The sequence below is a fragment of the Euprymna scolopes genome, chromosome 3 (assembly GCF_053919585.1).
Source record: "Euprymna scolopes isolate OS-2025 chromosome 3, ASM5391958v1, whole genome shotgun sequence".
Classification (NCBI taxonomy): domain Eukaryota; kingdom Metazoa; phylum Mollusca; class Cephalopoda; order Sepiida; family Sepiolidae; genus Euprymna; species Euprymna scolopes.
Window position 1 is genome coordinate 57,978,899 of NC_136484.1, and position 21,387 is coordinate 58,000,285.

A 21,387-nucleotide genomic window follows, 5' to 3' on the forward strand; every position below is an offset into this window, starting at 1 on the left:
TTGCAATAACCCTTATCCCCGAGTGGCTTCCGGGCCTTGATAAGTGGTGATCACTGTGTAAAAAAAAAAAAAAAAAAAAAAAAAAAAAACAACCTTGTTAAATTCAATGGTTTTTACTCTTGGATATTTTTAACCCCCCAAATCTCTCTCTCTCACACTCATAAATAAACACCTATTTACTTGCTTCTTTATCATTCCACAGATTGATATTTTTGTTAATGGCTAAGGAAAAATATTACCCCCACCCCCCAAATTCTTTTTTTCCATTTATTGTTTGGAATTTTGTTCATTATTTACCACAATTTCAAATGGTTTTTACATTCTCCTTTCAAAGGAGAAAACCATTTATTAAATTTTTTTACTTTATTATTTCCATGCAAAAAAAAAATTTAAAAAAATTAAAATAAAAAATAAATATTTGAAGCTGATTATTTCCAGAACTAATTCATTTCCTTCTGAATAGAATATTTTTCTGAAAAATTCAGGATTTAAAAAGACATATAGACTCACTTCTGGAATTTTGTTGAATGCTATAGAAAATATGAAAAATAAATATGTAACTATTTATACATATATGTGATTATTAGGGCTATGACAAGAGAATATTCTCACCAGTATTTTGACTCGAGTATATATCCGACACAGCGAGTACAACATCTCTATCTAAAAACATAAGATCTTAACTGATATATACTCGAGAGTCAAAATAATGAAAAGAACATTCTCTTGTCATAGTGCTAGTGATTATATTCACCCCCCCTTTCAACTCATCTCTATATGAGTGTGGTGTGTGTTATACATACTTAAAATTTGATTAAATACAAACGGCCATTGAATGCAAATTACAGCTACATGTGTACTACACATAATACAACTATTTGACCAGTTTTGCAGATATTGTATTTTATAGTTCATTTTATGGACCTTATATGCAGTCATTTTTCTCATACTTGTGAAATTATTCTATTATAAAAGTAAGTACCACTTTTACCAGATAACAATCAGGTTCACTATTTAAATACCAGTTTCATGGACATCCTCAAGATACCTGACTGCTTGGTAAGTCGTGCTGAGTACATACTAAATGCTTTATGAGTGCTTCTTAACAACAGAAGAGTTTCTACTGTGTTCTATCCTCTCCGATTTCCAACACTTACCTAATTCTGTATCATTGATACCCATGAAAGACTCCAATAAACCATTAATTTTGTCTATTGCAATATTGACCACTTGATCCGGCTGAAAGAGAAAAAAAAAACAAAAAAAAACTGTAAATGGAGAAGTAACAGGAAGTAATACTTTTAAAGAAATAGACCACCCATGACATGTTGGACCAGTATTTGCTATATATATATATATATATATATATATATATATATATATATATATATATATATATATATATATATATATATTACTAACTGGTTCAACCAGCTTGCTCTCACTTCACGGAGTTAGGTTTACACCATAGAGTGAATGCAATATTTTGCATAAAGTCAAAGGTATTTTGAAAAAAAAAGAAAAAGTAAGAGTATCGGGCCCTACAAAGATTTATTATCAAAATCCCCCTCGCCCCCGCTTTCCTTCTCAAATAATTAGAGTTGAAAGAATCTTTGTAATTGTTAATTATAAACATTTTTGACTATATAAAATCGTTTCAGAATATTTACTACTTGAAAAACAAAATTTTGAAAAGAGATTTCATTCAAAACTTTCTTGTAAACACGAAGACAAAATCTTTTGCATTCATTCATTCATATAAAATAGATAAATATTAATATTTTACTAATTTTGACACAAATTTATTTTTTTAAAATAAATATATGGATAGAAAGAAGAGTGATGATGTATTGGGGGGGGATATTTTCAAAACAAATAAGAAAATTGGTATTGTGAAAGAGACTAGGGAAGGAGACGCAATGAGGAGAGAATGCAACTACTCCCTATCTATGAACTTCTCTCTCTAGCGAGATAGATAAGTTTCAGTTAAATTTCCTTGAAAATAAATGAGCATATTGAAAGGTTTTCATAATTTATCATTTTTTAAATTAAATAACTTTAATTACTGTAAATATCGGTGAACTGTTGTTGCATATCTATGTTAGAAAGACAATGGAATTACAAATCTATAACACAGGATTTATTTCTTTAGATTAATTATATACTATAAGTTTGACATTGACAAGCAAGATAAGATCCCGTATTTAAATAGTATACTAGATCACCCGTGACACGTTAGGTCAGTATTCATTAAATTTTATATTTACTTAAAAATGGATAACATGGCAAATGAGTCTTTTTTTTTAAGTTTGGAAAACCAAACTTCAGAAAATTATTTATGGAATGTCATAATCAATGGGCTTGTGAGAATGGTGTACATATCACCCCATTAGCCTCCTCTCACTTTTCGCCAAAATATTTGAGACAATAATTAACCAAGCTCTAGTCCATCACCTTACAGATGCTAAACTTCTGACTGACCAACAATATGGATTTAGACAAGCTCGTTCAACAGCAGACATCCTAACTAATCTCAGAACATATATACCAGTCACTGGACAAAGTGGGGGAGGGTAGAGCGGTACCTCTAGATATATCTAAGGCTTTTGACAGGGTATGGCATGAAGGAAAATCAGATCATATGGTATCACTGGAAGAATACATGACATAATTAAATCCTTAGATAAGAGAAAAATCCAGGTTGTCCTCGACGGTCGTACATCTAAACAATACGATATAAATGCGGGAGTGTCTCAGGGGTCTATACTTGGACCTCTGTTATTCCTAATATTCATAAATGACCTCCCTGACAAAATTGCTTGTGAGGTGGGCATATATGCTGATAACACCACACTCTATAATAGGCATGACAGGAAAACAAATGAACACATATCTAAAGAAATGGCAGAAGCACTAGAGGATGACCTCCGATCTGTAGTGGAATGGGGACATAAATAGATGGTCACATTCAATGCCACCAAGGCTAAACTTGTTTCCTTAAATAATTACAAGAAACCTTCTCTACCACCAATAGCAATGGCCAATGACTCTTTATCTGAAAGTACATCCTTTAAACTCCTCGGCCTAACGCTCTCAGGAAACATGAGTTGGAACAATTACATCGAGAGTATCGCTAAAACCGCTGCGAAGAAGGTAGGTTCTCTCTACCGTGCTAGAAAGATACTAACGATCAAAAGTATCCTATACCTCTATAAGGCCACATGTATGGAGTATTGTTGTCATATTTGGGCTGATGCATCTACCACTAGTCTCTCACTCCTAGACAAGGTTCAAAAGAGAGTCACCAATTTGATAGGTCCTGAACTGTTATCTAAACGTCAGCCCCTGTCCCATCGACGAAATGTTGCATCCCTCTGCCTGTTCTACAAGTACTTTAACGGTGAATGCTCTGACAAACTGCAAGCACATGTGCCCCCTCGATGTAAATACCCCAGACAAACCCGACAAGCAGCTAAATCCCACCCCTTCACAGTAGAGATCTCTAGATGTAAGAGCCTTCTACTCCAGTAATTTCTTCCCCAGGACAGCTAAACTTTGGAATTCTCTGCTGGGTCCCTGCTTCCCAACTGTACTGACATGCAGAAATTCAAGTGCAACGTGAACCGACATCTTGCTGCCCAACTCCCTACACAGTACCCCTGATGTCCATGTCCCTGGTAGTAGCCCCCTACCACAAAGTAGCAATATGCCTTGTTTAGGGTGAAAATGTAATAAAAAAAAAACAAATTTAAAAATTATATATATATATATATATAGTAAAATGCTAGTTATAAAGGTATCATTCATAAGGAATATGAGATGGAAGGCTTACCACTTCGATAACCACCAGAATGAGATCAATCAACAAGCACAAAGAAAAGCGGTCAAATATATCTGCCTTACTTAAAAAAAAAATGCTAGTTTTATTTTTGGTGTCTTTAATCCCCCCCCCTCACTCTTTTTGCTTATGAGGAGACTGTTTTATAAAATCAAATGATAAAATTATTGTTCAAGACGTATTGTATAATTCAATAAAAACATCGTTTCCGAAACGATCACACAATTTATTGATTTTGTTTGTTTTTCCTTTGGAAACCGATTTTTAATTATAAATTATGAAATGAAATGTAATAAGTCCCCAGACGTACCTCTTCATCGTACAGTATATCGATACACTAAGGCTGACTGGGATAGCTTCCGTACATTTATATCTGATCTACCTCTGCATTCCATGTTTAAAAAGGATGTGTCCTCTATAGTATTAGACCTAACTGAATGGTTAATTGTAGGTATTGACCATTTCATACCCTCTAAAAAGTTTCAGCAAAGACCTAACAGCCAGCCATGGTTCTCTCCAGAATGTGCTGCTGCCATTGCACACAGAAATCACTTTTTCCACTGCTTCAAACGTAATAGATGTATGGAAACTAAAGCCGTTTTCAGGACTGCCAGCAACCATTGTAAGAAAGTAATAAGGAACGCAAGAGTGTTGTATGCTCAATCTGTTAAGTCCAAAGTAGCTGAGCAGAGGCTTGGTTCCCACCAGTTTTGGCAAATAGCAAACAGAATCCTGAATAGAAGCGTGTGCTCCATCCCAACTATTATCAATGGACCTGAGGTAATCTCGTCAGCATCAGACAAAGCCAAACTCTTTGTCAAGAACTTTGCAGCTAATTCTACCCTTTGCGACCAAGACCGCCAACCTTCAATATTTCCTCCTGTATCAGAAAACACGCTATGTGATATACGTATATCTGTACGTGATGTTGCGAAGCTAATCAAAAACCTTGATTCGAGTAAAGCAACTGGCCCTGATGGTATTCCAATTATAGTACTCAAAAAACTTCAACTTGAATTAGCGCCCATACTTACAAAACTGTTTAAACGTTGTCTTAAGGAGAATAGTTTCCCATCTCCCTGGAAAATCTCATCAGTATGCCCTGTATTTAAGAATTCAGGTGATCGCTCATCCCCCTCTCAGTACAGGCCAATAAGTCTCCTCTGCGTCATGAGTAAGTTGCTAGAATCTGTGTTAAATACAGAAGTAATCAAACATCTCAACAAAAATAACCTTCTTAGTGACACTCAATATGGTTTCCGTTCTGCTAGATCTACAGCAGATGTCCTTACAGTTATATCGCATAGGATTAGCAAATCTCTCGACGGTGGCAATCTTTCTAGGGCAATTGCTCTTGACATATCTAAGGCCTTTGATAGGGTATGGCATAAAGATTTACTTCATAAGATCGCTAGCTATGGTATAGCTGGAAAAGTCTTCTCAATTATTAAATCATTTCTTTCTGATAGGTTCATAAGAGTAGTAGTTGAGGGGCAAAAATCAGAAGCTCACAGTATTAATGCCGGTGTCCCTCAGGGATCCATCCTGGGCCCAACTCTTTTCCTGATCTACATTAATGATCTTCCAAATCATATCCTTACATCATTTGTAGACATTTATGCTGACGACACTACCATTTATGGTACCACATCTAAGACAGTAAACGACCAAGTTCTCTCCAATTCTCTCTCCTCTGATCTTGAGCACGTAGTACAATGGGGAAAGGAGTGGCTGGTTACTTTTAATGCATCTAAAACCAAGCTTCTCTCTTTACATCATCAACATTCTAATTCACATTTGTCATCAATTGAAATGAATGGCTCTCGTCTTCAGGAGGCCTCAAGTTTTGACAAGCTTCTGGGCTTGACCATTACTCCTGATCTTAAATGGAACACGTATATCAAATCTTGCCAAGGCCGCTGGAAAAATGGTGGGATCTTTCTATCGATCCAGTAGATATCTCACTGCTGATGCTATTCTCTACCTATATAAGAGCCAGGTACGTCCAAGGATGGAATACTGTTGCCACATCTGGGCAGGAGCTGCTAGAAAGGACTTGTCCTGCCTTGATAGAGTTCAAAGACTTCGTAGCCTCGTAGGAGATGTCCTTTTCTCCTCCTTGCAACCTCTATCTCACAGAAGAGATGTTGCGAGTTTGTCTCTGATGTATCGTTATTTTCATGGAAAGTGTTCAACTGAGCTTCAATCTATGGTCCCCCCTCGCCAAACTTTCACAAGAAACACTCGTCTAGCTGTAAACACTATCAATAATTTCCCCCACTCTTTATCTGTGCCTAAACCTAAACGTAGATTCCATGAACAAAGCTTCTTTCTTAGAACTGCACGCCTGTGGAATTGTCTTCCGTTTTCCTGCTTTCCGGCTGACTACAATATGGTTGTGTTCAAGTCTAAAGTAAATAAGTTCTTGATGAGCCGTTCCATATAAGTTATTAAATTTACCAAATTTTCATTACTAATGATTACTATATTGAACAATTTCTACTGTACACTCTTTAACCCTTATCCTTGAGTGGCCTCTGGGCCTTGATAATGTGGTGATGCCTTTGTAAAAAAAAAAAAAAAAAAAAAAAAAAAAAAAAAATCATTTTACTCAATATTAAAATAGCTCTAGGAGATCTACACCAATTGAATTTATATATCTATATTACAATGAGCACTGTTTTCTTTTAATAATATTAATGCATTTACTAATACATTAAAATAAACGCTCTTTAGACTGTTGGTCTAATTCCCTCAAAATTAATATATATATATGTATATATATGTGTGTGTGTGTGTGTGCGAGTGAGGTGCCTTAAATACATTTTCAGACCTTTTTGTACAGGCATTTAAAATTGTTGTAGATTCTTGAAAATTCAGTATGTTATTGCTATACATCTTATGGGATGACTGACTAATTTTCAGGTTTAAATGAACAGCTACAGTAGGAATTGGAATACACCTTGCTAAAGCCTAATTGTCACAGATGATGAATTGCAAAAATGCAATCTGGACGTGAGGACACTTTAGAAGAACGATATGCAATAAAATTCTGTTTTAAGCTCGGAAAATGTCAGTGAAACATATGGAATGCTTCAGACAGCTTTTGAACCATCTTGCATGAATCAAGCATCAATTTTTGAGTAGCATAAGAGATTCAAGGAAGGCAGGGAGTCTGAAAGGGATGATGAGAGGTGTGGGAGGAGTAAGGAAGTCAGAACACCAGAGTTGATTGGCCAAATAAAAAAATTACACAGAAAAGGACCTTCATGTGTTTCTAGAGACAATAAGTGCACAGTTTGATGTCAGTGTGGGAACTGCACACACAATTATTCACGAGGAACTGAAGATGTGGAAGATTTGCACAAATGCACCAGTCCACAACTCCATCCTTGTCAGACTATTTGACCAAGGTGGGCATCAAGACAGTTCCTCACCCTCCCTATAGTTCGTACCTTGCTTCTTGTAACTTAGTTTTTCCTTAAGTTCAAGGAAAACCTTGGAGGCTGTCATTACGAGACATCTAAGGAGATGAAAGAGGCTGTGATGAGGGTCATTGACACACTCACACAAGAAGACTTCCATGGTGCCTTCAAGAAGTGCATTGCAGTTGGAGGAGATTACTTCAAAGAGGACTAGAGTTTTATGTACATACTATCAATAAAAGTACCCATACAGAGAAAGTCTGGAAACTTATTGGAGGCACCTCATATATATATATATACTCTAAATTTACTATTACTATTCTAATTTTTTAAAACTTATTCCTGTTCATATTATTTTTCTCTTCATTCCTTCTGTTGATGGCTTGTTCTCAACTTTCACCGTTTTCTTTCTTTTTTTTTTTTTTTTTTTACATAATGAATTTATGAATGTCAATTTCAGCATTACTTAGTTAAATCGAGAATTTATATTCTATGCTAATGTTTCTATTGTCATTGATGGTTTATTATTAGATTGGGCTAGTATTCAAGAGATGAAAAATATTTGATTTATTCATAACTATTAAAGTGCAGCAGTCACATGATTGAAATCCAGTCAGTTCTATTTTTATGAAGATAATTCCAAAAGTAATGCCTCCTATTTTTTTAAACTCAAAACTTTGAAGAGCTATGAAGATGGGAGAAGTAACATTAAAACGAGCGGCCTTTTGTGCTCCAGAATCTCTTTTTCTACACAGTCACCACCATTCTCAATGCACTTTAGCAAGTGATGGCTGTGCATGGGCATCTGGAGCACACTTTGTCATATGAGGATCATTCCAAAAGCAAAGCCTAGTATTCCTTTTAACAAAAAATTGAAGCACTATGAAGGCTGGAGTAGTACCATTAAAACGAGCAACCTTTTGTGTTCCATAATTTATTTTTCTACATAGCCAATACCATTCTTAATTCACTTTTTCCAGGAATTCATAGATGCATCTCTGCTTCTGATGCACGTCTATGACATGGGTTGCTTCTTAGAGTCTCACACTGTCAATATCTTCAACAGAGATAAAACTCTCATGTCATGAATGCAGGAGTTTAGTCATCATAACAATGCAATTTGCAATCCTTTCTGATCCATTCAGGCGGAATAAAAATAGGAGGCATTATTTTTGGAATGCCCCTCGCATGTAATCCCTTACGCATACACCGTTATGTTTAAACATGCATAGCTATGCTGTGGATGTTTTAGAACAATTCTGTGCATGCATGCGTGTTAAAATATTTTTGCTAAATGTGCAGGGTATGACTCCCAGAATTTGGATGATTTTATAACTATGTGTTAGGACAATCAGCCAATGAGAAGCCGCCGACCTCATAAAAATATAAAAATTTTGGATTTGTGTCAGTTACGAGTCCATCTTGATACAACTAAACCACTGCTGATCATAACTGCATTGATTCTTCACCGACTGGAACTACTACCACCATTTTTATTCTACAGAACGGCTCAGCACTTAATGATTTTCTTATTTTCTATTCAAACCTGACAATTCAGTTCCAGGATAAGAGGTAGACATTACAAGACATGAATTTCCTGACTCTTGGTGCTTAGATAGGAAAGGAGACCCAAAAGTGAGATACAAATTCATACTAAAGATCAACCTAAACTACAATTACATTTCTACTCTAATATGTGGTGGCTAAGTGGTTAACTATCCAGACTGACAACCTGGATGTATCAAGTTCGAATCCAGTTCATTCCACAGAAACATTTCCATCTGATCTTGTGTCTAGAAAAAAGGTAAACAAACACTAATACATTCTCGCTTGCTAAACTAACTTGTCTTACATTCCGTATTCCAACGTTCCTGTTAAAAAAAAAAAAAAGTTGATTTTATTGTAAAGACATTGGCATTTTATATGGAATTTGGTGATCCTTTTCTTCGTTTCAAGCAAACTCGGTTAGATATGTACAGATATAGCCAACACAACAAAATGGCTATCTCCCATCTCCAACAAGCATCTCATCTCAACAATAACCAACCATTCTACAAAAGAATGATTTTCAAATAGATTGTATGGATTTGAAGATATTAATGATTATCTTTTATTTACAAAGCTTTGAAAAGTGAAGATGATTCTATTGTGAATAATCTAAAATCATCATTGTTTTCCACACGTTGATTTCACACAGTTCAACAATTTATGACTCTGGGAAATGTAAATCAAGGACACGCATTTCTTTTCAGAAGAGTACATTAAAAAAAACAAAAAACAAAAAAAAACAACAAAAACAGTTATTTTGCAAAATGCAATGCAAAACATTAAGATACATCTACTAAATCTATGCATTTAGCAGTCACAAATAAGGCGGTTTCAAACCTAAGAGAAAAAAAAACATGAAAATGCTATTTAAAAACTTGACTGATGGATAGCGGGTTGTGAACAGACAGATACTAAACTTTGAGCCCAGATTAAAGCCAAGAAATGTAGCATCTGCTCTGTCATAGATCAGAGCAAGGGGGATCCTTCTTGAGTGAGGAAACTTATTTTTGTTCTATTCCGAATGCCTTTTTTAGGGTGATGGATATACCCTACAGAAAAGAAAACAAAAAAACAAACAAACACCTTGCACCTGTGCTTTTGTGGAAAGGCAGGTAAATACGGACAAGCAGGGCCCTCATAGAAAAATGGATGGACATATTTAAAAAAAAGAAAAAAAAAAAGAAAAAGAAAAATATTTTTGGTCATAGAGAAAAAAAAATTGCTTCCTCTCGAAGAGTTGAAAAAGAGGTTTATTTGAAAAAAAAAAAATTGATGGAAATTCAGTGACATTATTTGGCCTATTATTTTTATCTTAGTTGTGGCGGTCATGTTATAGCCATTGTTTCCTCAATGTACTTAGATGCATTTTTAACTTGGAATCTTTGTTGAATTCATGTACCTGTACATAATTTCAACAGAACCCTTTATTTAATCCACAAGTGTTATCATTCCATCAACCCTGACCAAATAGAAGTGTTAATCATTACATTCTTAGTTATTGCCTCTCGTTAAACTGCCCCGTCACCGGGTTTTAAAAATTAGCTGACCGAGAGTGGTACTTCTTCCTTGCCTGAAAACAGGGCCATCTGTAAATCATATTCTTATTATTAATTGACAATGGATACCATCTTTGCTTATGGAATCGGCTATGCTGAAATCAAATACAATCAGATCTATTGTGATTATTTACATATTAAGTGTTAGGAAATGTAATTTCCTCGAGACTATGTATAAAATATAAACTTACTCATATATAATGCATTCACTTATATATAATTGATATTATATTTCAGAATTAAAAACCCCAAAGAGATTGATTTACCCTAAAACATACAAACCAAATTACATACTAATACCATTGGAAAAATTATGAACCCACAATTTTTCACCCCTTACAAGTAAAATAGAGACTTGTATTTGATAAATTATATACACAAATCATTGAAAAAAAAATATTTCAGCAGTAAATAATAAAAAAAAAGATTCCCTGTTCGTAGGTTTCGGTCTGGGATCAAAATGTAGTATTTATTCTGTCCTCAGACAGTGAAAAAGAAATCACTCTAGACAGAGGCAGTTTAATTCTTTTGTCTCAACCCAGAGTGCCCGTTTTTGGGACGTTAGATTTTCTCTACATTAAAATACTACATTGTGTCTAACTCTGCCCTCATGGAGAGGTAAGTAAATAGGGACTGTACAAACAAACAAATCAATGTTTCAGGCAACACATGTTTCAGGGTTCATTATATACAACTTGAGTGAAGAAATATATTTTATGGTAGTTTTATTACTATTGCAAGCAAACAAAACCGTATCAAATAGAATTTAAAATAAAATGTTAACAGCTGTGATACATAAGACAACTTATTTGTACTAACACGCATGTCTTTTAAAATGTAATTTTATATTGTGGTCAATGTTCGTTTAGCAGAGAAAGTCTAAAGTTAAATTTCAAAACTATATGATGATATATGTCAGAGAATTTGAAATGTATATTTTTATCATAGACTTTGACCAAAAGAAGAGTTTATTAAGCACGTGTCCACTGTGTGATAAGCAGGGCTGTAACGACAGCATATTCTTTTCATTCTTTTGACTCTTGGATATATATCAGACACAGTAAGACACGATCAATCAACCGAGAACCACATCAGTCTATATAAAATATATAAGATATTAACGGATATATATACGCAAGAGTCAAAACAATGAAAACAATATACTGTTGTCACAGCCCTAGTGATGAGTGAAGCCTGGCCAGTGAGGGTTGAGGACATGTATTGCATGGAGAGAAATCATACAAGAATGATATGATTGATTTATAATGTGAGTCTTGAAGACTAATATGACTATCGCGGAGGAAAATCAAATCTGGACAGTATAGAAAAATGTGTGCAGAACAGAAGATTTTGATGGGATGACCACGAAAGAATTGTAACCGAGCGTGGATGTGCACATGCAAATGCAGTGCCGTGTGTGAAATGACGTCATGGTAAGAAAAAAAAAGAAGACTATAAAAAGGAGAGAGCATGTTAGAGAAGACGATCACATTAGAGATGTTCGAGAGGACAGATCAGAGAGAAGAAGCACGATCACATTTTATTTGGAAATGTACCCGGAAATAAGTGTCCTCATTACAAAAAATAAAATAAAAAAGGAATCTAGTTATTACTTCTATGTTCCTTGTAACATATTCTGCTACAACGTGTTGGGTCCCAGGTGTCTACATGTTAACGAGTGTGTAAATGTGGGCAACATTACAGGATGTTCTTTGGTTTGTAGATGTAAAACAGTTGAGGTGGGGGGGTTATTTCACAGAGAAAAGCAAAAGAAAATATGGGAAATGATAAAAATGTACTTGAGAGAAAGATGGATAAAGACCTGGCCAGATATAGATTATTTTTTTAAATCAATTTCTAAAGCCCACCCAATGCATGCCAGCATGTAAAACGGACATTAAAATGATGATCATCATCATAATTGTATATAATGTAGCAATGGGAGTAGAATATAATATACAGATTTATATAAATTACATTAGGATAGACATTAGATAAAATATTACAAGAGAAAAACAATCTTGAAAATAAGCTAGTAAAAGAAATATAAAAAAAATTGTTAAGGCATGAATGAAAAAATATTAGAATAATATATTGTCACTTCTGGTGTAGTATTATTTTTTTTTTTTTAATTTTCTTTCTTTGAAGATTGTAATGCTGGGTATGGGGCAGCCAAACCAGCTGCCAACATTGCCCTGCTTCTTATTGAAACCAACCGAGAGCTCTTTTTAGTATCCTCGTTGTTCCCTTAAGTGCAATTGTCTGGATCCCTTTTGCACTTGGTTCACAAGGAATATTAGTAAGTAGGACTTCTTCATAAGTCCTGTGGCACATATAATAATTGGTACGATTGATATCTCCCCAAGCTTCCAGTTTCTTTTCATATTGTACATAAGACCTTAATATTTGATCTGTTTCTCCCATTCAGCTCTGTTCAGACCGCCATCATTAGAGACACTCACTTCAACCAAGGTTGCCACTCTTTCTGACTTATTCCATATAACTATGTCAGGTTTGACAGCAGCATTTTCAAGGTAGGTGGCTGTAGGGATTACATGGTCGTAATGTATGGTATATAAGTAATTTCTAACGGTTCTTTCAGGTTGATGTTCCCAGGACTTGCTTGCTACACTGGCTGCTTAATTTTTTACAGATGATCCAGTGGAGGTACTTGCATACTCCATGTCTCGCTGTATAGTAGTCGTCCCCCAAAAGAACCTTGCAACTCAATATCAGATGACTCACACTTTCCAATTCTTTTTTTTTTTTTTTAAATTTTCTTTCTTTGAAGATTGTAATGCTGGGTATGGGGCAGCCAAACTAGCTGCCAACATTGCCCTGCTTTTTATTGAAACCAACCGAGAGCTCTTTTAGTATCCTCGCTGTTCCCTTAAGTGCAACTGTCTGGATCTCTTTTGTACTTGGTTCACCAGGAATATTAGTTAGGTAGGACTTCAGGTTTTTCTTCATAAGACCTGTGGCACTTAGATTGGGCAAGTTAATGCTTAGGGAAGTTAGAAAAATGTACAAAATTATAAGTTATTAAGATCTTTCATAATTTAAAAAGTCTGATTTTCATTAAAATAAATGCTTATAGGGATCAATCACACAGGTAGGAAAACTGACACGTGAATTTGACAAGAGATAATAAATTATGAAAAAAAAAAAAAAATTTTCTGACTGGTTGAAAATGTCAGACAGCCAAAATGTTCATGAATGCCTTAAAACACTGAAAATTAAGGACTGATAAAAAAAAGAAAGAAAAAAATGATTTGACAGACTAACAAGCTGATAGTTGTTGTAAATGAAAAATCGTAGAAATTAAGTTGTCTATGTAAAGATGTAAAAAGACAATTTTTCAACTGGCTCTGGATCACTGTTTATTTAGTGTCAAGTACGAATTCCATTGAATGAGGAAAATAAACACATTTCCAACAGATTTTTTTTGTGTTTGTCTACTGTTGTATATAATGAAGAAGGGTTTGTATATTTTGGCAAAACCTTATTCATAGCACTCATTTGTTCTCTTTTAATGTAGATACATGACAGATGATATGGTAATTTGGGTCTTTTTTTTGACAAAATATCAATCCTTTTCAGACTATTCAATGAGAAATAAAAACAAAATGAGGCAACAGTATTTCAGTCAATAACAACATAAACTGGCAACCTGGATATGCAAGTTTTGATCTGAATCCATAGTACTATTTTCACTGCAGGATATTGGCAACCTTCACACGGTAGCTTCTGATGCCAGTAGCAGAATCGCCCCCTAAAGTCAAACTTTTCTTGGTGTGATAAGGGTGGTGTCAACATTATTGTGCCAGAGTTATGCTGTCTGAAACTTAACTTCCTGATAGGACCATTCGTGACAAATAAGTTTGACACTGAACAGTATTAGAGCCACAATCCTGCTAACATTTCTGGTGAAAATCCATAGGTTTGGTTTGTTTTAATGTTAAACAAGCTGAGCATGCAGGATCTCTCGCCACAAGTGAAAAGTTTACTTTCACCATAACTAATGTTTGTACAATTTTTTTTTTTTAAATCCAAGGAGTGGTTATTGAGAAAAGTGCAAACAAATGAACGATTTTGGGGAAATATTACCCCTATAATGCACCTGCACCTTTTGGTACAAAAATAATGTCGTTTTTATCAGATATATATATTATATATAATATGCAATAGGTTGGTACAAAAATAATGTTTTTATCAGATATATATATCTGATAAAAACGACATTAATTTTGTACCAACCTAATACTAAAACTAAGTTTCTGATAGAGGATAAAATTGTTTCTTTAAAAGGGTTCATGCAGGTTGATTGTTCATAAAATGATTTCTTTTATAATGTATAGTGAATGAGAATATTATTTGAAATATGACTAAATAATTGCAAAAGAGAAGCTGAATAATATATATATAGGTTGGTAAAGTTGTAAAGTTATACATATAATGTAGGCGGAGTTGTAAAATTATATGTAAAACATTAAGCATTAAAAAAAAATGTTCTGTAATCGAAATTTGGGAGCCAACCTATATTATATTTCATGGAGAAATTCAGAAATTTTTTTCCAATTCTTCAGAAAGCTGTCTTTATTTATATAGGCTTAATTTCATTGGCTTGAATGTTAAGTTCATACAACAAAAAATAAATATATGAAATATACCCATATAATGAGGAAACTATTACTACAATCTTAAATGCAGCTACACGGATATCAACTTTATTGCAATCTCATTTTCATTAACGAGACAAAAAAGTGAGAAAGATGTGATTATAAAATGTTTTAACACTCATGAATTATAAGGACCATGCTATCGGAAAAATCATCTGATGGTGTTGAACACAATTCGTTATTTTATTTATTTATTTTTTCCTCAAACGTTGGCCAATTTTTTCAATGAATATATTATTTCTGTTAGTACGAATCTAATTTAATGAAAAATTAAAAACATGAAAACAATTTGCAATTAATTTTTCATTGGAAATGAAAACAATATTCTTGCATAATTATGGGACAGTTTTTACAAAACTTCCAATCAAAAAACAAAAACAAAAAAAAACATTTATTGTAAGGTAAGTCGCATGAATAAATATTTATTTTTTAGTTCTTTGTTATTGTAGCGAAATTCGAGAATTGAAATATTGAATTTCAAGTGAAACCAATGGTATTTACTGAATTGTCATGTCACAGTAATGAGAATATCCAAAAATGACAAAACGATAAGGTAGAAAATTAATTATTAATAAAAACAGTTTTCGAAAACAATTAGTAAAAATCAAATTTTGCTAAATTGGCCAACGATTTTCAGTTTTCAGAAAATATTTACCTCCCTTTTGTTACAATTAGAACTTTCCGGCTTGTTTTTTTTTTTTGTTTTTTTTGCAAAACTCAATTTTTGCTGATTGTCTTTGAAAATTATTTTCATTAATAATTAATTTTCTACCTTATTGTTTTTCATAACTTTTGGATATGTTCATTACTGTGACATGACAATTCAGTTGACATCATTTGTTTTCACTTGAAATTCAAGATTTCAATTTTCGAATTTCATTACAATAATGAAAAACCTTATTTTTTGAATAACAAACAGCTGATAGCAAAAAAGAAAAAAAATAATATTTTTGACTTTTTATGATTTTTCTTTTTATGATTTATTACTTTTTGTTCAAATCAAAATAAATATTTTGATTTTCTTTTATATAATAAATCAATGACAAGCAAATGTTTTATTTGAGTTTTTGTAGTTGGGTTAAGGCACTCAGAATTTCAGCATCTGGCATTTTCTGTAAACACCCAGAAAATTCTGACGATAGCATGGTTCTTATACTGCATTAGTATCAAAGTACAAATCACTAAAATACAATAAGAAAGTAATACTAGGAAATCGATAAAAGCTCAACAAAAATTGTATGCTGATTAGTATGTAATAAAAGATAATATGTAAAGCATTTCAAACTCTTTAATAGACAACAATTAATTTCTTGTGCCAAAGAAAAAAAAAAAAAAAAAAAAAAAAAAAAAAACAACAACAACTTACAACTGATTCCACTGTTGCAGGTCCTTTGGAACGTAATCGCAGGGTCTGTTTACCAGTTCCAAGACCTCCGGATTTTTTGCTGGAACTATGAGGTCCTATGTGAGCTGTTAAAAATAAATAAGTAAAAAAGTGTTTTATTTTTGTTGAAGTATCATGTGTAGTATATTGAGATTTTTATATTTTAGAAAGCTATGACAATACAGGAAGGAAAGAGCAACCAGAACCCCCCCCCCAAAAAAAAACAAGAACAAAAAAAAACAAGAACAAAAAAAAACAAGAACAAAAAAAAACAAGAACAAAAAAACAAGAACAAAAAAAAAAAACAGACAAGACAATGTGGTATTTTTGGCATCTGTTAGTAATAGTTTTCATCTATCTTTTTCTCCCTCAATTTGCAGACAAATGCAGTCTTGATATTTCGAACCATCGTCTCCTCATCAAATACATAACATGTTCATAATCGAATACATAAGCTGTATGCCTATGCACACGTTTTCACCACATTATAAAAAGGTATTATTTCTAACTAACCACAGACAATTTATTTAGTGTCTTCTATAGTTTGAAATCGGCCAAACTTTATAGAAAACAGAAACAATTAGCCAACCTTGTGGAATTCATTTCAGATGGAACCTATGTAAAAGGTAGTGAAAACAGATGCAGATTGTCTATGAAGCTTGATATTTGCTGTGTAATTAAATATGTGCAATTTACCAGCATGGACCCCAAAACCCAATCCTTTCTAGATTTAAAGACATTCAATCTACTTGTAAATAACCGATTTGTGTTGTATGATACAACATATCCAAGAATTTTTATACCATGCAAATTGCATGGATCCACGTTTGACAGTATACATTCATAATCGCACTTTGGAATTAAGTCATCTACTATAATTATAGATAGATTTTACTGACCAAATAGGGATCAAACCATCAAAAAACCGTGTATCTCATGTACATCTGGTTGAATAAAAGTATATAAGCATACGAAGTCATCCATACAAACATTGAAAATACCATCAGCAAAATCCTGTACAGCACATATAGGATTTCTTGGATCTGTTAAAAGCCTGAATGATCCTTATATCAGACTATATCGGCATATTCTTATCTTACATTGATGGAACCAATCTTTGGATAGAAACCCAAACTATGTCAGATATAACTGCACAGAGTGTGACAGAGCGTTTTTGTAAATGCACGGATCACTCACTGTTATTCTTTTGCATAATATATCAAATGCACATAATGCTCACATGTTGAACACTGTTCCATTGGCTGGTTTCCTGGCCGATTATAATATGGTAGCCTTCAAATCCAATGTAAACAAATTCTTGTTGAGCTGTTTCCTTAAATAATCCAAATTCTACTCAATCTAAACCATTAACGATTACTAAACTACCACCTTGCATTCATTAACCCTTATCCTCGAGTGGCCTACGGGTCTTTATAAATGGTGAATCCCTTGTAAAAAAAAAAAAAAAAAAAAAAAAAAAAAAAATTGAAAGTAAATTGTTTTTAGAATTGTCAAAGGTCATCCATAATATAGCAATGTTATGCAATTGAAAGAGGACATTAAAATAGCTATTATAGAACCCCCACCAAATCCTGGATTCCAGCTCAACTAATAATTCTGAGAATTCAGAGCATGCCTAATTGCTCCAACTTTTGTTTTTTTTCCTTTTTTTTTTTTTTAACTTGGGAATCACCACTTATCAAGGTCCGAAAGCCACTCGAGGATAAGGGTTAATGAATATAAGGTGGTAGTGTAGTAATTGTATATGGTGTAAATTGGGTAGAATTTGATTATTTATGAGGATGGCTCAAAAACTTGTTTACATTGGATTTCACTACTCGGTTTCAAAGCCAGTTTTGAACTCTATCAAGGCAGGATAGGGCATGCCAAGCAGCTCCTAGACAGATGTGGAACACCTAGGACGTACCTGGCTCTAACTCTTTTCTTCTGCTGTTACAGGCAAACAGATGTTACAACCACAATCACTTATAAATACAACGAATAAAGAAACTAAGAATTTCACTAGAGAACCATATAAATAGCCTAATTTGATCTAAATTTTTTCAAAAATGATCAAATATAGCACAAAAATCAGGTCTTAACTTTGTGATAGGATTTGAATTAGAGTAGATCCTGTTTGAATATCACCGGAAGCACCCTATGTATGCTCATATGAAATACTGAACTCATTGTATTGGATGGGTTGTCTGAACCAAATTAATTTTTCCCTCCACAGATCTATCTTCCAGGGCTTTAGGAAGATCAAGTTGTAAGCCAGTGTCTTCTCTCAATTTTTAGAGCCGTAGTGGAGACAATGCTGCTTTATGGACTCTCAGTAAAAAAACTTGAAAGTTAGATGGAACTTACACAAGAATGCTCCAGGCAGTGTTAAACTTAAACTGGAAAACATACTCAATTATTAGTCGTCTATATGGTTGGTTGCTCAGGATCTCTTCAGTAATAAGAGAAAGAACACGATAAGATGGACATTGTTACAGGAGAAAAGATGAGGTCGTCTGTGGTACTGTGACGGGACACCGGACGATGCCGGGTGTCCCGTTCAGCTAGGTGAAGATAAGAATGCTTATGGCCGGGGCGTGCTGATACTGTGTCAAAGATTAAGACAGGCGTTTATGAGATGTTCGGGAGACATGGTATCTGTTTTAATGGCGGAAAAAAGGAGATTATTTTTCTAGTTGGATCTGGTGAGAATGAGTTTTAACTAACGTAATTGATTCGGACAGTCTCGAGAATTGGGTTCCAAAATGTCTGCTCGGAGTCGGGGACCCGCGGTATTTTAACTCAGAGACCACCAAGCTAGTTTGACAGATATGTTCACAAAACAATAGAGAAAGGGAAAAGAATAAGAAAATAGAGGGATAGAAAAAGAAATTCACAAGAGAAGAAAGAGGGGGGAATAGAAGATAATGGAGAAAAGGAAGGAAGATGCTTTTGATATAAACAACGATCGCCTACTCGAAACAGATATAGAAGGGTTTTGGCAGTCTTTGGTCAGCGAGCGAAGCGTACACATCGGCTCTCGCCCCGCCTGGGGTGAGAGGCAGGGGCAGAGATCTCAATAAGGACTAACTTGAAAAGATCTTGTTCTTAGCTAGAGAATTAACCTGATATCTCAAGTATACAACCTGCATCACGAAGCGCGGATAACGAAAACACGACTTTAAACAAATGTAGAATGATTGCAAATAATTATTTTATTTGGTTTAAACGAAAATGACCTCAGAGTTATTTCTTTGTTTTTCGATTGCCGGCATAAGTGAAGATGCAGTTTATTTCAGGTATGCCCTGACGCCAGACGACGAAGACACAGATACAAAACCAGAGTGACGGCCGAAGAGGACAATGTTGCCACACGGACTTGGGGTCATGCATGTTTAACGTGCCTTGAGCAGCGGAGGTATGTTTTCCAGGGACCAGTGCGAGTCTGGTCACGCTGGAGGGGTCCACCACTAGACGACGCATGCCCGGGACATCGTTCCCGTTACAGTACTGTGGGATCCTAAACATGGAATGACTAAAGTAAGACCTGTCAAAATAAACATCTAAAATGAGAATATATACAGTCACATTTCAATGGACAGATATATAATATTTATATAATTTATCAAAATTAAAACTAGAAATAAAATGCACAATGATTTACATTAGATAAGAAAATTAAAAATTTCTCAAAATTAAGCAGAACCCTGTTAGGGGAAAAAATATATGCGTATGGAGTAAATTAAAAAAAAATTTCTTACAATGGGAGAGAGTTATTGCTTATCAAAGTTTAAAGGCCACTTGAGGATATGGTTTATCGAGTGTCAGATGGCCGATGAGACAACACCATGATAATTAATAATAAGTGGAAATTGGTTGTATTTGATTATTTAGGAGGATGGCTCACTAAGAACTTATTTAAACTAAGACTTAAAAACGACCATGTTTATTCAGCTGGGAAGCATCCTCGTGGTATCTTATTTCACAATCAAACAGTTTTAGGAGAAAACTTGTTCATGCAACTTTCATTTAGTTTTAGGTACAGATAGAGAGTAAGGGAAAATTTTGACAGTGGTTGTAGGTAGACGAGTGTTTGACGAGAATGTTTTATAAGGGATGGAGCAAAGATTGAAGTTCAGTCAAGCATCTTCTGTAATGGTTCACGAGGAGACTCCCATTATGCTAAAATAAACCTGAGAATATAAGAAATTTAAATTCATAGAAGTCAAAAAAATGCAGAGGTGTGACGGATAGACTCAAACTGACGTAACTTAAAATATAATGGTGGAACCAGCTATGCAGCTTCACTTTTATTGACCCAGTTCATGTGTATATGCATAATATATACATATATATACATTTTTTTTAAATACAATATTTTATATGTAGGATTTTCTTGCATCAGGCAGTCAGGTGCTGTGTCTATGATGCTATATTTTGGGATGCAGTCCCTGCACGTTTGAAAATTGAACATATGCTTGACGAAAGGAAGACATCTCAAAATATAGCATCACGGAAACACCACCTGATATAAATAAAACATCCTACATTTAAAATATTATATTAAAATATATGTATGGTTAACGCATAAATTGAATCAATGAAAACGAAACTGCATAGCTACTTCCACCATTATATCATAAGTTGCGTCAGTTTGAGTCTATCAGTCAGACCTTTGCATTGTTCTGCCTTCTATAAACTTAAATCACTTCTTATATACACATTAAACAATGGTTCAAGCAAACTACGTTAACCTATTCACTGTTGAGAGTTGTAAAAAAAAAAAAAAAAAAAAAAAAAATGCGACTTTCCTTATCTACGACATAAAATAGCAAACAACGCAAACATGAACAAACCTGATAAGTTTTTTGTTTAACAAAGAATGACAAAACTTAATGCTTCTCTTTATACAAAACTTGCAACCAAATCAACATGCACATATTGCAAGCAAGACATT

The 21,387-nt window shown here is 34.0% G+C and overlaps 1 protein-coding gene across 1 annotated transcript in view; it reads right to left on the reverse strand.

The window, feature by feature from the left end:
* The window catches only part of LOC145255694 (PDZ domain-containing protein GIPC3-like), a 205,656-nt gene that overhangs the window by 9,844 nt on the left and 174,425 nt on the right, over nt 1-21,387 (reverse strand). The window contains exons 3-4 of the mRNA XM_080114272.1: nt 16,413-16,516; nt 1,158-1,239 (exon numbers count right to left, since the gene is read on the reverse strand). Coding sequence (XP_079970398.1) covers nt 1,158-1,239; nt 16,413-16,516 — 186 coding nt within the window. The remainder of the gene's footprint in view (nt 1-1,157; nt 1,240-16,412; nt 16,517-21,387) is intronic.